Genomic DNA, 19,890 nt, shown 5'->3' on the forward strand with positions numbered 1-19,890 from the left:
GCAAAGCTACTCCCTTCTCCTCTCCTGTCAGCAGAAGGGATGAGCAGCCAGACCCCAGCACATGGCCAATCATCTGCAGTGCAAGCTGTGAAAGACAGCCGGCTGAGCAAATCACGTGGAAGCTGAGGGCATCCCTCCGAGGCCCCTGTGTGCTCTAACCACCCTGTCGGGCCCCTCATGAAAAAACACACTAATTATATTCCTATATGGCCTCAGTGTGTCTGTGGTACCCAAATGCGAGTTTATAGTGATCTTATCATACTTTTATGTCCAATGCTATCACTGCCATATTGCTGTAATGTACCTGCAGGGGCTTGTATATTTGCTCTGATAGCCTACTGCTCAGATGTCCTTGCTAAAACGTGTTAAAGGATTATGATGGTTCTTTTAAACTTGAGGTAGATTACAATGCACACACAGGTGTCCTGAAAAGATATATTCTCCATTTCATTACAGTCAATAGATCTTAATTTGTTTGGGTTTGTTTTACCATATGGGCCAGCTGTGAAACAAGGATGACAGATGCTAATCTACCCAACACAGAGGGATTAAATGGAATAAATGATTGCAAAGCTCTTTATAGAGGTTTTATAGATAGCCTTTTCCCTGTATTGTGTAGCAGTAATGTCTGTTTTCTTAGGTTATTTCTTTTCTACAGGTATTTATGAGATTGTAGACACTGCGCTGGTGCTGCATCGACACCAAATGACATCTTAGCAGTGGTTGCATCCTTCACTTGAAAACAGCGGATACTACGTAGCTGCATGTTAGGACATACTGCTTACTGTAAGTGGTGTCCATTTATCTGAATGATCATTCAGCTGAACTGCCGAGCTGAACTATTTCCCAGAATTGTGTTTAGCACCTAGTGAAGGAAAGAAACAAGCGTATTTCTTTTAAGGTCTGAGGGACTAGTCTGAGTCATTGAATGGACTTTGAATGTGCATGATGAAGCCACTACAGTAGCATGAGAAAGTGGAGGTAGTGCCCTCACTTGGAAGCAGAGAGGGCTGCAACACGTGGTGTATGCCGGAGTGCAGTGGGTACATTGTGTCCCCATTCACCACTGTGAAACACTATTGCAGCAATGTTGGTAGACATTTTGTGCCTGTATTGTGAAGCTGTAAAGCAACATTAAACATGTAAAAATTCTGTTCGTTATGTAAAGTTCATTATATAAAATTTATTTAATGACAATATCAATGCAAATATAGCACTACAGTGATTTCCAAGGTACACCGTATCTTACCATATCAATATAGTATGGCACTCATATAATGGCCACTGTTTCAGTAGACACACAAAACCAACAGCTTCTGTAAACTATTTTGGAAATGATGCCTAAGGTTCAATATCAATCATTGGAAAAGAAAACCCATCATAATAAGGTGATTACTTGGTATCTGAAATTAAATTGGGCACAATAGTCAATATAATTTGAACATTTTCAGTGTAAGGAATCTCTGCATGCATTGCACTTGCCCATATCCCTCAACCCGGTCCTGCCTCTGTTTTGTTTGAAAATGGATTTAATAAGGTTAACAACCTGGACCCTCAAACACAAACAAGTGGAGTTAAAAAAAAAAAAAAAAGGCAAAGCAGTGACTTTGTTACATTAACCCAAACATTTAGATACTTTTCTTTTTCACTGGGTGTAACTGTACAGTTTGGTGCTAACTATCAAAACAACAACAACCAAGAGACATTCAAGTGCCTTAATACTATTACGGAGGGGTTCACTCTTCAAGGTACAAACTTCATTTCACGTGGCTTTCAGAAATAAAACAAATATGTAACAATAACCACTATATTAATCATGTTACTCGTGGTAACACCATGTAGTTGAATGAACAACACCAGTAGTTCAAGATAGCAGCAAAGTAGTCAAAATATCGAGACAATGAGCAGTGGAAATCTGTACACAAATAAAAATGAATGTAGAAAAAGGCATAAATAAAACAATAATACTGCTTAAAGGGAGTCTTGCATAAACTTGAATAGACAACTGCTGGACTGTGCCTTTGTTTTGAGGGCTTACTGTTTAGTCGTAGAACTATAAGTAATGCATGGACTGGCTGCAGCAGATAAAGTACTTAATTCTTTTAGAAAAAACAAGTGAACAAAGTTATGTTTATACAGTATATGCTACATAATATGTATTGATTACAAGTATGAAAATGGAAATAATTGCTACATTTTCAATACAGTTGTACATATCTATTTACAGTACAATAGGGTTTAATTTCTCCTAAGCGTATACCATGTTTTGTGCAGATTGTTCCAGCATTGTTTGAGGTGATCCATATTCACAGTCCTATCAGTTGCACCATTTTCTACAGTCTGTGTTGATGCGTGTCAGTGCTTGTTTTTTGTTTTTTGTTGTTTTTTTTGTGGGGTGAAACAATCACTAATGTGCAACTCTGAATAAGCATGAGTGATGACAGTTTTGTACAATTAATCTGTTATCTATATTTGGCTGGACTGCACAGGATGTGCCCTCTGTTGTACAACCTTTTTTCTAGTGATACCCTAAGCAACATATTCATCTTTTTGTACAACCACGTGATATCATTATCATAGTCAAGATCTGCGGTATGTAAAATTCTGACATGATCATCTCTACACATATTTTTACAATACTGTATGTCTATTGTGACATGCAGAGAATGACACAGTAAATATGACTTCTTCAAGTCTTAGATATGTTAGGCTAGTTGACACAAGTTTTAATTATGTTGCTCCAACGTCAGGGGCATATTGCTATAAAATTGCAGAAACGTTGAGAAAGTAAATATATGTACATTACAAATATGCAAACAGTTAGGTAGCTTTTACTCCTCAGTGATGATTATTTGCATCCACAATGACAATCTATTGATACCAAGACATCTCATATGCATTCACAAATTCAAGAAACACTTCAATATCTTATCAATGAGTTTGCCTTTTTCTGATCCATAGCAGTGATTTGTTTCTAAGTGGGTAAGACAGCTGTCCAGTGTGCCATTTACTGGTGTGTGTGTGTCCCCTTCCCACTTTCCCTCCATGTGTTAGAGAGACAATATGATTCCTTTAAGCCTGGAGTAGTCAGGAATTTGGCAACATCAATCTCAAAATGCGTCAGACTTGTTGTTAAACTGGTGTCTTCATTTGAGGCAATAAATATTGAAATTGTTGGCAATTAGAACACGTCAAGAAGGACATACAGGGCAAATTACAAATTAACTTGGTAAGAAACTAATTTAGTCTGATTGTAACTCCTTTTTTACGATCATTCATTTCTTTTTTTTTTTTTTTTTTGCCTAAACAAATTTATAGTCTCAAAGTCTAACTTTCAGTACTGTCCTTAGGTCAGCTCAAGTTTATCGTACCAAAAGAGTGCAAGCAAATCTCTCTTTTTTTCTCAACGGCATCCTCTTCTTCTGTGGTAGTTCAATCGTCACTTCTTCTTAAAAGAAGAATTCTCCATCTATCTTATGCATTTTCACTCTCTCCTCTTGTTAATTGTTCCACTGTCTTCCTCCACTAATCAGTGTGTTTTTTTCTCCTTTCCCAGCTTTACTGTCTGGCCTGCCTTCCCACCTCAGATAGCCGTGTCCCACACCACAGCCTGGGGCCTCTGGCAGGGTGGCGTGCCAGTCTTACGGGGCTCAGGTGTCCGTCTCCAGCTAGGGAGGATGGGCATACTGTCCTGCTTGCACAGGCTTTTGTCAGGGCGCCTGTGGGCCTTGATCTCTTTGCACAAGCAGCGTTTACGCTCAATGACTTCTAGCAGTTTGCCGTCTCTCTGGGTCTGTGCTGTGGATGGGGTGGTGCCCCCGCTGATGGGAGGCTGTCCCTGTGCCAGCTGGGCGAGGTGCTGGAACTGCAGCTGGAGGTGGTGCTGTTGCTGAAGCTGCTGGAGCTGCTGCTTTAACTGCAGCTGCTGCTGGTGGAGCTGGAGCTGCTGCTGCTGCCGGGACACAGTGGGACTGCAGGGCGCTCGGGGCTGGGGCAGACCGTGCAACTGAACACAAGGAAAAAAGCAGAGTGAAAATGCGTAGTGTTTTATGTTAATGTTGCATTTAAAATTCTAAATAGCCTGCATGATCACTGCATTGCTGTAAGCACTGAGGAGCAAGCCCAGCCCAACCCACCCCAGCAGAGCCGGCATACAAATGTAGTTCCTAGCAACAGCCACCAGGGTGCAGCACTGTACCATCTTCTGCAATTTGAGGGAGGGTCAACAAGGCACAGGCAGACGGTCTCTGCAGTACACTCAAACTGCGTCAGCATTTGTTATGCAGCCAAGAATCTGGGAAAATGTGCTGCTATTGGACTGCAGCTCACCACTCCAAAACACTGTACAGCATCTTCTCTCCTCCACTCTTCACTCAGCTACTGTTCACATATCTGCCTACGTCATACATCTTTCCTGCTCTTATTCTTTTAAGGCTGGCCACAACCTGATTCTGCTCAGTAGGCATATCTACTGGCTATAAATAGATCTGCAGGAGCGCTGTCTCCAGCAGAAGAGGAAATATTAATAATGAGAACAATATTAATACTCGCTCACAGCTCTACCATGAATGATTTTAATATCTCATAAGATCTCTTTAGGTATGAACTTGGGTGATATATATTCACCTGATTCAGGGCTTCCCGTGCTGGTAGACTGCTCTGTCTCTGGACGTCTCCTCCACCCACCTGCCTTACTCCAGAGGTAGAGGAGGAGCGGCCCAGCCGCCCCACTTCTGTGATATAAAGAAACAAGCATTATGCTGTGTACCTGCTCATAGGAATACTGGAATATAACTGTGCCATTACGCAGAACTGTCAATGTCTTACTAAGCCTATAAAAGTTAATACAGAGCCTTAGTGTGTGTGTGTGTGTGTGTGTGTGTGTGTGTGTGTGTGTGTTGCCATTCATGAGATTTTGAGCCATAAAAGACTGATCAAGTGACCACAAATTTATGACTCGCAGGTAATTGGTGAGAGAGCTTAGCCACATTTTATTAATGCAGCTATTCTTACCCGCAGAAGTAAGGACTGTTTCTGTATCAGGCTTTAGCTACAGTATGACAGTATGAAGGTGATGTTTCTATCCCTGTTTGTCTGCTTGTTTTGCCAGCAGGAGATCTCCAAAATATATTTAAAAATTTCCATGAAATTTAATGGACAAACTGACTTTGGGAAGGGAAAGGGAAAAATTGATTAGGCTTTGATAGTGATCTCTTAATCATGAACATAACCTTAACCAACTGTAACCATGAACATGTCACAGACAGGAGACCTGATTCCAAATGCTGCAAGTGTGCTTTCAGTGTCAAGAAATTAATTTATCTCAAAACTTAGAAGACAGGAATAATGTATTTAGGTGTAACAGCAAGTTCAGATTTGGTAGAGGTTTGCAGTCTGTGAGTGCCTTATAGTTTCCTGTAATATTACTATGCTGGACCCGTAATATAATGCACTCACTCCTCATAACTACTTATACATTAAGCTAAGTCACCTCATTTAAAATGTATTTATATAGCATATTCAACAAACAGTTTTGTCACAAAGTACATCACAAACACCAAGAAATGGGGCCAGAGCTTGTGTGCATATGTGTGCAGGTATGTAGGACTGTGTGTGTCCACTGGGTAACACAAGGGCAGCGACACACTGCAGCGAAAAACTCAAAGAGAAAGCAATGTAGACAAAGGCAAAGACAGTTTGGCAGATAAGCCACATTTTAAGCAGAGTTGTCTCCTAAAATGTGTTATTTTAACATGAATCCTTGAAATGCAAATATGTGCTCTGTGCACATAAACTGAGAGAAATGTACTTCACCACCATGAAAGGATCACATGAATGAGACAACAAGAAAGAGGCCTCAGTTTGAAGTAGAAATAAAGCAGTGGAAGGTCACTTCTGCCTTCAACCTGCGCAATCTAGGCTGTATTCCTAAATCACACCAAGAAATTTTCTACTGTTGGTGAGGTTTTAATTTTTAGGGAAATTTTTCTTACCCTAACTTTAAACAAAATATTTTAATTGATAAGCCTTAACCAAAGTCTTACATTTCACTCCCATCTTGACCAAAAATGCTTCAGTGGACTAGACTTAATCATTACCTAACCTTTTTCACAGGACAAATGGGTGAAATGCGTTTCCAATTCGTGCTATTGTCACATAATCCAATTTTGCGGTGGGGGAACATTATGTTCACATAATTCACACCCATAATATATAAGCTGCTCAGAGTCAATCAGAGTTTGTGCTTATTTCATGAAATGTTAAGAGATTGTGTTGGTTTAAGCTAAGGTATAAGGTGCTTGTAAAGAGGTCTTGACTCTTAAATACAATATATCAGGAAAATATATAGAGAGTGAACCTGTTGGGATAGTGTTTTTTTTTATATTTATATTTTCTATGTTATTTTCAGTTGTAAGATGCCGGTTGTTAATATAGCAGGAGTCAAGAAAGACCATTTGCCATCATATATTTTAAAACTAAGAGGCCAAAAATGATAGATACGTGAAAAGAGCACTGTGGATCAGCTAAGTGTACAAACTAGTTGGGAATTTCAATATGCAACCATTTTCATTACCCCAGACAAACTATTAGTGCAGTGGAACAGGAACTGGGAAAAGAATGTGAAAACAACTGTATTTCTGACGCGTAGCTCCTTATGAAGTAGAACGGGCAGCATCCAGAGCATCCAAGTTCACCACAGGGAGAAAACCGAGATCCAAGGCCAAAAGAAATACTCTGGTGAAGGACTTTGGAGCCTACAGATATAACCCAACAGTTTCACTGAACATTTGTCATACTGCCTATGCATCTGAGGAAGGCATGGTCTGAATTTTCAGGGAAAAAGGTGTCTCTGCCTTTGGAGAGACGCTTTGAGTGCAGATAAGGAGATGCAGAGCGTCACAGCTACCATCAGACACACCAGCATATCATTGGTTGAGCTATTGAAGATCCACTGGTAGTTGTGTGAAGAACGAGCAGAGGGTAAGAACTGGGAAGAAGAATTCCAATATTTGCACTCGACTTTGAGCTCCATGGTGGAGTCCTTACCACAGAGGCCATACTCATCAGGGCAGATGATCCAAAAGAATCAAAGCCTTTTGACATCCTGCCAAGGGTAGTGTCAGAAATTATTTGTTGTCAGATCCATCAAAGCCTTTACAGTGGTTGCCACAACTTTTTTTCCACCCTCGCCAGACAGATTGGATCGCTGGAGAAAATGTGGCAATAAGGAAAGTCCTGTCCAATAACCTTCTGTTGGCATTTTCATGGTGTTGCTGGGCAACAACAGCTGGGTTTTCTGCATCAGTATAAAGTTGTTGATGACACTGGTCTGTTCAATGTCAAACATGGACTGTCTGTTTGGCAATTTACGCAATCCACACTGAGTTAGCAATTTCAAAAGATGCATAATCCTTTTCTTCACTGATTCCCAGCTGAAAGAGGTGATGAGATAATGTGTCTTGCAACAGCTGATCACATATATTAAAAAGATATCATCATATAGTCATCTTGAAAATGAAGATTATTGGCCACAAGGGGCAATTATGCAATTCTCTGCAAGGCCATTGTCAAGAGTCACCAGATTACCAAGAGTCCTCAAAATCAGGCGCTGTCTGTCTGTTAAACTCTCATTTAAGGATGACTGGATTAGCCACAGAAGATGGAGACGGGCATGTCAGATTTGTGTTGGAAGTGTTGCTCAAAGGACCTTGGCCTCATGCAGATCAGAGGTGGATCTGTAAGTTGCTTTGCTCCACGAGATTGTTAGAGACCAAACTGGATTACTGAAGTACTACGCAGTAAACAAACCAGCCACTAAGGTCTGTCTTCATCAGAGCACTGTCATATACCTCTGACAGCAGGTAAATGGCATCATGAAGAGAAGAGAAGAGAAGAGAAGAGAAGAGAAGAGAAGAGAAGAGAAGAGAAGAGAAGAGAAGAGAAGAGAAGAGAAGAGAAGAGAAGAGCCAATACTTTTTTTTATTGCTAATCTGCCTCCATCAGAGTAAGAGAAAATGATTGTGTGATTGTTGATGTGTTGATGGTAACAACATCTTCCTATTTTTCATGTTTGTTCTTCGGTGGAATCATACCATTTTCCCACCGAGTCAGATTATTTGTTAATTTTGTTCTCCACTGCTGCAAAAGAAAATTGATACTTGCCTGTGGAAAATCTATGTCTTTCTACAGCCTGGGAACATAAAATGGCATTCACTTTCAACTTAGGCGACAAAGTGAGACAAGTAAGCTCCCCAAGTACAGGAGCTAAACCTCAATGGGGCAACAGAATTCAGAAATCAATGTTCTTACAGCATAACTAAAAGGCTGCTGGCAGGGAGCGTTTACCCACCTCCATTGCGACAAGCAGGGAAGGTTTGGCAGGGCAGAGGGAGTCCTACTCTGGGCAGGGCTCTGAACCCTGGACTGCTGTCCACACCAGCAAGGGACTCACTGTGACCGAGGCCCCTGCCACTGGCACTGCTGAAGTGGACTGGGATGCCTGAGTGGCCTCCTCGAGACCCCATTCCGAGCTCTTCCTTGTCCATCCTTAGTAGGGCATCGGCACTGCCGTTCCATGCTCGCCCTTCATCCTCTGAGATGGGGAAAGGCAACATAATGAGGCTGAATACATGCAAGACAGTGACAAATGTCTCAAACTATATTTTACTCTTAAAGGTGTCTGCAGACGTCTATTTATCCAACACAGTTTCTACATTTGTATTCAAAATCAGCCCTGACTTACTCTCTGTCTCTCTGCTCCCATGGCTGAAGGACAATTTCCTCTGCATGGGCCAGAAAGACCCCTCATCTGTAAAGGCTAAGCTGGCGCTGCTGTCCCAGGGCATGAAGCCAGCTTTTGCCTGGAGGGACCCAGAGCCTCCGTTACTCTTGGATGCCCCCTCACCTCCACCAGAGGGACCTGAGGCCTGCTGCAGAGAAGGCATCTGAGAGCTTCCTCTCAAGCTGTCGTAAGCTGGGGGTCTCCGGAAGCCTCCAGAGGGATAGGTCCACAGCAGAGGGCTGTCTGAGGATGGAGGCTTATACGCTGGCAGGCCGTGTGGAGTGTGAGAACGGAGATGGGGACGAGATTGAGGACGTTGGGATGAAGATAATGGTGTAGGGGTCGAGCTGGTGCTGCTTTGAGATGTTTGACTGCTTGTGGAGGTAGCACTATCCACATGTGAGGAGTGTGATCCTCCTTCCCTGTCCCTATCCCGATCCCTATCTCTGTCTCGGTCCCTGTCCCTATCCTTGTCCCGATCTTTGTCCCTCTCTCTATCTCTGTCCTTGTCTTTTTCCTTGTCTCTATCTTTCTCTCTATCCCTGTCTCTGCCCCTGTCCCGCTCCCTATCTCGGTCCCTATCCCTATCCTTGTCCCTGTCCCTGTCTCTATCTCTATCCCTGTCTCCTTTGTCTGACTTTAGGAGGAAGCTAACAGACTTGCCCTCCTTGCCTGAGCCCTGCGTTTGGGTCTGCACAGTGGCCTGGCTGGAGGTCTGAGAGCTGCTCTTGCCTGGAGCAGGTGAGTCTCCTCTCTCAGGCTTGCGGTAGTGATGATAGTGCGAGGGGCGGTGGTGAGGGTGGTGGTGGTGATGGGAGAAAGGGGAGGTGGATTTGGAGGAGGGAGGCAGGGGTGTGGAGTGACTCCTGGCTCTTAGTCCAGGTGCAGGGCCTAACTGAGCCTCTCTGCTATGTTTGTCCTGCTGGGATGAGCTCCCTCCAGACGACTCCTTGGAACCTGACAGGGGCACCGGAAGGTTAGAGGAGGGAATAGATGAGGAGGAGGTGCTCGCTTGAGTTGTCACACTGGAGGTTTGAGCTCCCAGTTTGGCAGAAGCAGCGGCTTTGTGTTGAACCCCAACCCCACTGGAGGCTGCTGCTGGCTGGGGGAAGGCAAGCAGTGGGGGTCGGTGCTGTAGAAGATTGGGAAATGGAGCAGGGATTTTAGTGCTAGACTCAACCTCAGATTTACTCCCCGGCAGCAGGTAGGGTGTAGGAGCTCGAGGGGTGTGTGGACTGGAGGACAGCACCTGGGGAACAGGGGTGGATGATGTGGAGGAGGGAAGAGGAGAGGAATGAGAGATGGATACTGTAGCTTTGGGTTTGGAACAGGAAGGAGAGGAGGAGGAGGGACGTGGAAGAGGGGAGGAGCTGCTTGAAGAGGAGGGGGTTGAATGGAAGTGTTTGGAGGTTTTCAGTTTCTCCTGCTTAAGAGGGGGACGTTTTTGGGACTCTTTGTCCTCCTGCAGTGGATATTTCATCTCCTCATAAATGGCTTCACTCTGATCTGAGTCAGAGTCTGGAGTGGTCGCCACAGGGGTGACAGGGTGTGGGGTGGCAGTCTGGCTGTCCCTGGTGAAAACCTGTCCCACCATTTCTATATAGACTGGCTCGTCCTCCCCGTCCCCTCTCTGAGGCTGAGTCTCTGCTGCCTGGAATGGCAGAGATGTGGCAGGAGGAGGCACACGTGGAGGTGGGGGGTCAAAAGAAAGCTGGGTGCTGGGGCTTCTCTTGGGCTTTAATGGAGGCACCTTCTTCCCTCCAATTTCTCCCGAGTCAGACTTCTTCATGGCTATGAGGGAAAAAAGAAGCAAGTGAAGTAGAAAGACAGATTTTATACAGCAGAATATGCACTGAGAGACTCATTCCTTACCATTCTTCTTGTCTGAGTGTTTGGCCTGTGAATGACTGGGTGGAGGAGGTGGTGGAGCCTCAGGAGGGCCTCTGGTGTCAGTAGAAGTGGAGCTGAGTCGGGTGCTGGGGTGGCGTTTGGGTTTGGCTGGGGGGCAGCGACCGCCATGCTGGGACTGGGTGTCGGAGTAATCCCCGTTCTCCAGGCTTGTATCCCCAGCACCTACAGCATGGCAGGACTGCGAACGCGGTGCCATAGCTGAGGCACAGGAGTGAGGGGACAGGTCTTGGGACGCCGGCATGGTCATGAAACCCATCCGGAAGTGTCGGCGGAAAGATGCCAAGTCGCGGGCTTTGCCAACAGTAGCTGAGGGGTCGTTCTGGTTGGAGCTGCAGTGGGGGGAGGTGGGGTTGTGGTTGGAAGGTTTAGATGGAAAAAAAACAACATTTAGACATTCAGCAGCCAAGAACAGTCATTTACTATCTATCTCAGTTAACCTCTTCCCTTCCTTACTGTCTCTGTCTTTGGTAAATATGACTTTTGTTGTCAGACAGACTACATTTAATCTAATTCATGATCCTGCTCTTACTCTCTTCCTCTCACAGGGAAGCCACTTTGCTGTTGGAGTCAGCGATGAGAGACTGGACAAAGCAGCAGCACAGTGGCTGGCCCAGAGGCCCCTCCATCCTCAGCATTCATGTATCTTTCCTACACATCTGCTCCCCTCTCAAACACATTCAATAAAGAAACTACCACCACCACCCTAACAGCCCCCACCCCCAAGCTCCAATACCAAAGTATGCTCAGTGTGCTCTGTGTCACTGGAAATCCCTTAGTCTTTATATTGTCATTCCACATCTGTGCATCTGCTCTCATGTTCACCAGAAGCATTTCATCAGTTACTATGGGAACTATTTTGATGTTTTTGTATTTGATGGTTCATCTTTGAACACGTGAAACATTAATAATACAAGCTCTCACAACAATGAATGAAACAACTGTATAATGGAAAATGCAGTGCTAAACCAAAATGGAGAAGACTTTGAAAAACATATAATTTGGAATTTAATTCTTTCTTTGGCGTAGTTATTACATGCTTTCCAATAAATTAAATGTTCAAACAAAACAGGGGAAAATGGGTATTTGAGATTATCTGGGAGTCCACTTTGGAGGGTTGAACTTCGCTCAAAAATTACCTTTAAGTGCTTGCTTCTTTCCTTTTCAATGAATCTAACTAGAGTAACATAAAAAAATAATGTCAGTCTGTATGTGTCACGAGTGCTTTTCTGGTGTCTCCCCAGTGTGTGTCACCAGCGTCACCACGCCAGCCACGCAACACCAGCCATGCCACGACACGCCACGGCACGGCCCGACACGACACTCCACGCCAGCCATCTTCCTCACCTTCCCAATCTGTTTCCCTAATAAAACTTCTGCATTTCACCACACCTTGTGTCTGTGCTTTGGTTCAGCCCCCTCAGCCTTGTGACAGTGTGTGAAACTGTATGCAGCACTCTGCTCTTTGTTGCAGTTTTAAAAATCTGGCCGTCTCAAACAAAATTAATTTCTATTTTAAGACAAAATACGGATATATTTGCCTTAAAATACAATGCTGAAGGCCATTATAAATTTATTGGTGATCCTCAAATTAAGTCCAAAAATTGTGTCTTCAGCTTTTTAACAGCCAGCCAGAATCCAAACCAAGCTGCTTAATGATTTAAGTGCAATGCAATCCAGGCATGAAGACTTAGTGGTTAGAGTTTCTGCCCCGATACTGTGAGGTTTGGGGTTTGATCCCCAGTCGAGTTCAGCAAAGGCTTACAAAATTGTATGTGATAAACCACTGCAGCTTTAGAGAGATAGGCCCAGCAACAGCCTTGTGTTCTCTCCTGGGGGGGTTGCTCTGCTGCTGCACCCCACACCAACAGCAGATAAGCCCTCGGCCTTTAAGCCATCTTGGATCGAACAAGGCTCACCTACTTACTTTGTGTACAACAGATTTTCCATTAGCAAGCCACTGTGAAGTAACTGTGCTTCAACACAACTGCTCTTGAGGGTGAAAAAAAAGCACTTGCATTTGTACTGCAAATACCAGTGATAGAAGAAGAGGAAACGACTACAGAATTATCTGCAGCTGTCCAGGAGGAAATCACAGATGCTCCAATGAGCATAAACTATGGATGAGTGCCATCTCACCAGGCTGATTTTTATCTGTTGATCACATCTCAGCAAAGAGATACGGAACAAATCTGCATATTTCAATCCATGTCTACATTGTTTGAGTTTGGGGTTGGAAGATGCTGCATCTCTGAGCATGCAATATAGTAACTGCATTATATGGTTATTGTATGTGGGTGATTTATACAACTTCAAGTACATGTATGGCAGTATATGAGTATTTGCAGGTCATGGAGTTCAGTCTTTTAGATCTGCTGCTATCCCTGTGAGGCAGCGAAGCACAGATCAAGATAATCGGAGCTTACAATTGCCTATTCAGCGTTGGAAGCAACAGAAGCAGCACTGAGGCTGCTCGTCACAGAGAACACAGATGCAACTGTTTTCTTTCTCATCAAATTAATGTATGTGCAGCGCCGTGCGCCTGAATATGTGTGCGTATGTATGGGCACACAGTGTATGTTTGCATCTGTACGAGTATGTTTGTGTACTTGAATGCCTGTGGGGGTGTATGTGTGTGCCTTGTCATAATCGACATAGATACCACAAGGCCATATTTAGACCAGAATAGAGGTTGTGTAGCTCTCTCTTGCTGCTTGCTTTGATCTGTTTTCATTCCCTTACTTCCTCTTTCTTGATGTTCCTCCCACGCGTGTATGGGAATTAAAGGATGACCTTTCATCTATCAGTCATGAGCCAATTTCATGTATAATGCTTCAAATGCAGTAACAACAATAACAACAGTAATAATAATGACAAAAAGGAGAATAAAAGTAATGTTATGAAATTGAATTTTGGGCACCAACACTGATTATTTTGCAACTCTTGACAGAAACATTTCCAGTAGGCTAATTACAGAACCTACATTAAGTTTAACATGAAAAGGAAAAATAAGCTTTTTGGCTGTGATAAAAATTTCTTTGAAGTTGCCATCTTCCAGATCTCATAACTGTGAATAAGTGAAGCTAAGTTATATTATATCCCAACAGGAGCTGCAGAGAGGGAAATGTCTCCCTGCCAGTTCAAACTATATGAGACCCCTAGCTACTCTGTTTTAGCCGTTTTAACAACACCTTTGATGGTTTATCTTTGCAAAGACTCTTGAATATCACCCCCTCCTTCCTTAGAGTATGAGATATTCCCAAATGCTTTTAAGACTACGATGATAAAGCTTTTGCCGAAGAAATCCGGTCTAGATAATTCTGCCTCTAGCAGCTACTGTCCTATTTCTAATTTACCTTTTTTGGGGCAAAGTTTAAGAGAAGGTTATGTTTAAACAGCTGAATGAATATCTCTGTAAAAAAAAAAAAAAAAAAAAAAAAAAAAAGTATTATCCTTGAGAAAATTCAGTCAAGTATTAGGGCAAATCACTGCACTAAGATGGCTTTTGTTCAAGTTTCAAATGGCTTAGAGTTAAATGCAAATGTTGAGCATGTATCTGTCCTCATTCTCTTGGACCTCTGTGTCATATTTGACGCAATACAAAGCATTTTAATCAGTTGCCTTAAGTTATGGGTTCATCTCCAGTTTGGTTTTAAACTGATTTTATTCTTACGTTACTGGAAGAAACTCAATACAAAACAACATGCTTCTGAAACAGCGGACGCTGCGTGGTGGTTTTTCTCAAGGCAGTACAAAACGAGCTTTGTCTGTAGATGCTTTCACTAATACAATAAAATAATTTCAGTTCACTGACAAGGACTGACTTTTTTTCATTTATGAGGCGGAACTAAGGTGAGGCTTTTTTCAGCACAACGAGATGACTCATGAGGAATGGGAACGCTGTTGTGTCCAGCTGTCTTGACTACTGTAACGCATCCTGTTCATCATCTCCTAAAACGTAAACTGAATGACCTCGAATCAGTCGGAACGCTGCTGCCGGGCCTTTGAGCAGCTCTCAAAGTGCTTTGAACCATGTGATTCAAATGTTAAGCTTTAGACGACAAATGTGTATAAGAGAAAGGGATAGCTTCCCCTCTAAGACTGATTGGTTGAGTAGTTAGTTTGCTTTGAATTGGTTTCTTTATGTACAATATAATCATATAATAATATAATAATAATACAAAATAAAACTAGCAGAGAAATGTGAACGAGAATGGCCTAAAAACCCTCAAGTGGCTCGAAAAGTGTCATTCTCCAGGCAGCATATTATTACATATAATTTGGGCAATGAAGTATACACAATTTGTATGCGTCTACAAATAATTTTAAAGAAAGTCAAAGAAAAAGAAAAAGAAATGAAGATATAGTATAGCATAGCATTTAATAACAACACACTCACACTCACAAATACACACACACACACACACACAATTCCAATAGTAATTCCAATTCCACAGTATATTTGAGCAGACCGGTGATACTAATATTGGATTAATTATTGTTTTGATCTGATACAATAAAATACAATACAGTACATCATTTTCATTTCGCAGACTACAGCAAAGAGAGAAGGCGCAGGTGAAATGACTCTTTGCGGAGGAATCATTTCACCTGTTTTTCATTTGTTTCACCTCGTCCTGATGAAGACCGCGTGGTCAGAACCAGCTGCTGGTCTTGATGCACGTTTTTAATTGCACATGCCCATGAAATAAAGGCTCAAACGGAAGTGTGCCTCTGGCTACGTTCTTTCATAACTGAAACTACTGACCAATATCACCCACTGTGACACTTTATGGACCATGTGATTCTCCTCTGGAGCCTGACGGTATAAATGAACTTCCTATTAATGCCCCCTTTATATGAGAAAATTTGACCCACTGCTGGAAATACACTCTCACACAAGGTTATTATAGTTTAGCATTTTTCATTAGTTTTTATTCTTATTTCATTTTGCCTTTTTGTTTCAATTTCAGTTTTGTTTTCATTAGTTTTTAAAGCGGGTTTGCTCGTTTAGTTTAACTTTTTATTTTTTTTTTATGCTTATTTTTAGGTTAGGTTTTATTAGTTTCAATGTTAGATTTAGTCTTTTGTATTATGTGGTATTTGTCAGAAAAAATATTCTGTAACAAAAACTCAACAAAACATCATGCCATTTAAAAAAAAAAGTAGCACACAACTTGTAAACACACAATACAGTTACAGTTAGTTTTCTTTTTTGTAAAGCCTCGTTTTTAGTTTTATTTCACTTAATGACAATGTTTTTTCACACCGTGTTTTTGTTATTTCATTAATTTTAGTGGACAATAATAACCTCTCTCTTGTACCCCCCTTCCAAAAAGGAAACAAAGCTTATCATTCGCTAATTACTAAGTTAAAGTATGAAAACAGAAACACTGTAGAAGTGAGGTGTGTCTGTAATTAAGACTGAAGTCATTTTAGGTCTCAAGAGGCATAAAAACACCATGTCTGTCCTGTCTCTGAATCTAGACGGTTGGATTGTTTTCCCAAGTGCTAAAGATCTCAGGACGGAGCTGCATTTTTCTTGTCTCTCAGCGTTTCCAAACCTTCCTCCTGGAAATATACCGCTCTTTTCTTTCCCTGATGCTGAACGGCTGATACATGATTACATCAAGAGTTGATTACTGTATAACACACCTCTCTGCTGCCTCTGATGCCTCCATCAAAAGCCCACAATTGGCTTAGTCCGGAGCTGCCGGGCCCCTGATGAGAACAATGAAATTTTACCATATTGCTTCAATCCCATTATCTCCACACTGACTTCCTGTTAAAAATTGAGCAGACTGCAAGTTCATTCTCCTCACCTATTAATCACAGCATGACCTTGCACCTGCATTGGCCTACATAGTGGAAAATGACATGCTACACCCATACCAGCCCATTCATACCGGCCTAGTATTCAGAACAAGATGCAATAAAGCCTCAGCTGGCACCGGGGCTTTTCTCCCGCTGATCGCCACTACTGGGAATAGTCTGTCTGCCTATATTAGCACATGAGGAACTGTCTCTATTTTTGAGCACTGAAACTCACCTATTCGTAATTTTGTATCTAAAAAACCCATCTCCACTATGTAAGTGTAGCTGCTCTGCCTTCCTAGGGGGCCTTTGAACCCCAGATTGTCTCCGGGCGCCCTTCATGTCCCGCCGTCTCTACTCCTGCCCCAGATCTGTTTGGCCATCCCTCTCCAGGTCCTGCCGTTTCATCGCCCTGCCCCTGCCCTGTGTGTATGTAATCATCACCGGTTATGTTCTGTTCCTCACTTCTGCCCGGCTGTGCTTTCATCACTCGTCACGTCCCGCTGTCCCACTCGCTGCCCCCGCCTCCTCTGGCTGATGCCGTCGTGACGCTGGTCTCTCTTGGCGACACGAGTGCCTCCACTCACTGCGCTGAGTCAGTCAGCGCTGGACCACATTTCTGAACAAGCTTCATTGTTGTGTTTTGGTATTCTCACTGTCCTCCCCTGAACAAATAGCCCAGTGCGTAGTGTGGATTTTAGTCAATTGTAGCTGACTCACAAAATGGACTGGAATGAGTGGTCTCTCCCCTCTCATCAACACACACACACACACACACACACACACACACACACACACACACACACACACACACGCACACTTTCCCCGACTATGTTGTTGGTGTCGCCTGTGTTTTGTTTTTGTTTTTTTTTTTTCAGTTTTGTAGTGTTCTTGTATTGTTTCTGTTTATTCTATTGTATTGAGTTTTTTGTTCATTCAATTACAGTGTTATTACTTTTTTAAAACTCTCTTTAACCTCACTGTTTGCTTGCTTCACTTTTGTCCCTGCCTGGATAAAGTGTATTTCAGCACTAGTGAGTACAATACACCTTAAACAAATTGAAAGTCAAATAAAGGCTTTATTTGACTATAAAATCACATAGAGCAGCTTGGTGATTGACAACGGCTTACCATGTTCACTCGAATTTGACTCTAATTTTCTAGGAGCCTGTTAAAGAGATTTGGGCCTGATGCATTAGCAGCTAACTGTGTTGTAATTGTATGAATTTGGTCTAATGAACAGACTGCAATATTGTAACATACAGGTCTATCTTTAAGGGCAGCATGAACTCTAGTCATTAAATATTCCTTTGTAAAAACACATGAGTCATATTGCAGGCAACGTTTCCCAGTTTTCAGTTCACTCTTCCTCTGCTGGGAAACTAGAAAAGAAATATATCGAGGGAGCGTGAAATATGCTTTTAGGGAACTTATTCAACTTCTCCCCCTTGATCAATACAACAATAACAACCACACTTTCATTTTCAAATTCCCCTCTCAACATAGGACAACTGGGCAAAACCAAAAAAGGTTAGAGGGCCGTCTGATTGACACAGCAGCTCCCCGCAGTGTAGGGAGATCATGTTCATGTGAATTACAAGAAATAGTTTCAAAAATGCTTAGAGGCTGGAATCTGACTCAATTATGGCATGAAAAGAAAAACATCGGTAACATATTGCGGTAACCAAAATTATTTTACATTTGGCACTTGCCCCCCTCTCACTGACCAGATATTCTCTGTGCTCAGCCAACAGCCAGGTTTTACCAAAACAGTGGAGCAGCACAGAAGCCGATGTCATCTACAGTTCAGAGGCGTAGGGGTGTTCATTCACTGCACCGTGCATTGGTTATAAATTTTGCTAATTCAGCTGAACCATCGCGCTAAAACAAATAAACACAATAAATCACTGTGACTTTGCCGTAAATGCTTTGACTCAAGTTATTTACAATTCTTAAAATAAGAGACCTTGTGTTGAATACTATAATATTGCATTTTTGTCAATGTTGTTGTTGTTGGAAAATAAATAATGTTAAAATAATTCTGCTGCCTGATTACTTTTTCACATTTCAGAAGAAAAAGGATTGTCTTACATTACTGCACGTGTTTATTAAGAACTATAAAAGTTTAGGTATTCAGGTACTGACTCAAACTATTCACTTAAATCATGGTTTACAAACTTGAATTGAACTGAATCATTCCAAAAAAGAAAAAAAAAATCTTTGCAAGTGGACTCACTACCAAGTCAGCTGTGAATCACATTCAATCAATGTCAAGCCAAAGATTCACACTTTTAACAAAATGTGATACGTTGCTGTTCAAATCAATATGAAGAGCTGCTATGCAAATGTGCCAAAGGCTTTTGAGTCCAGGGGCGTCTCACTCTGAGATCTGTGCTTGGAATCAAGCTTCTTGAATTAAACTCATCCATATGGGCTAAGAGGTTTACATCCCCACTGGAGAAAATCCTAATGTCGCTCCATCTATACAGAGCGTCTACGAGCTGATCTCCTCACCTCTTTTTTCCGCCCTCTTGGTCCCTCTGCCTCCAGTCCAAACGACTCTTACGATATAGCAGGTTCATGTCGCTGTGGGGTCGCTCTTCCTCGCAGCCAATCACAGCGCAATGTAGCCGCTTGCCTCGCCTCTCTATGTCACGCAGGAAATGCTCGACTGCCACATCCTGGGCAGAGCCAGAGCTCATGGTATAGAAGACCACTTGGGAGAAGGGGATGTATGTCACAGCCGGCCCCCTCCAACGAAGCTGAACAAGAAGAAGACAGGAGCGACGTTAGTGTTCATGAATAATTAAAAACACGTTTTAACTTAGACATGTACTGTCCAGCCTCCCAGCTTATATCTCCTACTTTGAGCAGACAAGTTTGAGAGTGATGATGTGGGATCTGATGACATGAGATAAAAACCCCAAAATACTTGGAGGAATCATGGTTTATCAGGTTCACCATGTCATAGTAGACAATCCTGCCTATTACTGCTACTGGCAGCCTTCAAAGCAGAGATACAGTGATGCATGATGATGGAGATTGCAGTTTTGTTTACCCCAACCTCCAGCGTATCACATGAAAACTATTTATATTTTCATTATCCACTTATGAATATTTGAGTAAGCATGGTAACTCAGCTGCAGAGCGTCTCTGGCTGCAGGCCTCGGGATGGCCTAGCTAAGCCTGTCTGTAAGCCAGACAGTAATGTGGTTTGTCATATGTAGCGCATGCACAGCTTCCTACACACGCTCACCCCACGAGAAGTAAGGCTTGTTGTGGGGCAGATATTTGAGGGCCCAACAGTGTTTTCACAGTGCAGAACGTGAATGTGCAGCTCAATTGGCTAAGAAAAGCTCAGCTGTCAGCTGATGCATGTTTCAGTA

The 19,890-nt window shown here is 42.6% G+C and overlaps 1 protein-coding gene across 1 annotated transcript; it reads right to left on the reverse strand.

Annotated features, from left to right (window-relative positions):
- Positions 1-1,208: 1,208 nt before the first annotated feature.
- Positions 1,209-19,206, reverse strand: nyap1 (neuronal tyrosine phosphorylated phosphoinositide-3-kinase adaptor 1). Its single transcript, XM_030069815.1, has 6 exons — positions 19,019-19,206; positions 10,655-11,022; positions 8,744-10,573; positions 8,351-8,593; positions 4,627-4,733; positions 1,209-4,006 (listed from the first exon to the last, which is right to left on the reverse strand). The coding sequence occupies exons 1-6, from the start codon at positions 19,204-19,206 to the stop codon at positions 3,584-3,586; spliced, it is 3,159 nt and encodes a 1,052-aa protein (XP_029925675.1). The 3' UTR covers positions 1,209-3,583.
- Between the last annotated feature and the right edge of the window lie 684 nt (positions 19,207-19,890).

The sequence above is a fragment of the Myripristis murdjan genome, chromosome 14 (genome assembly GCF_902150065.1).
Source record: "Myripristis murdjan chromosome 14, fMyrMur1.1, whole genome shotgun sequence".
Lineage (NCBI taxonomy): Eukaryota > Metazoa > Chordata > Actinopteri > Holocentriformes > Holocentridae > Myripristis > Myripristis murdjan.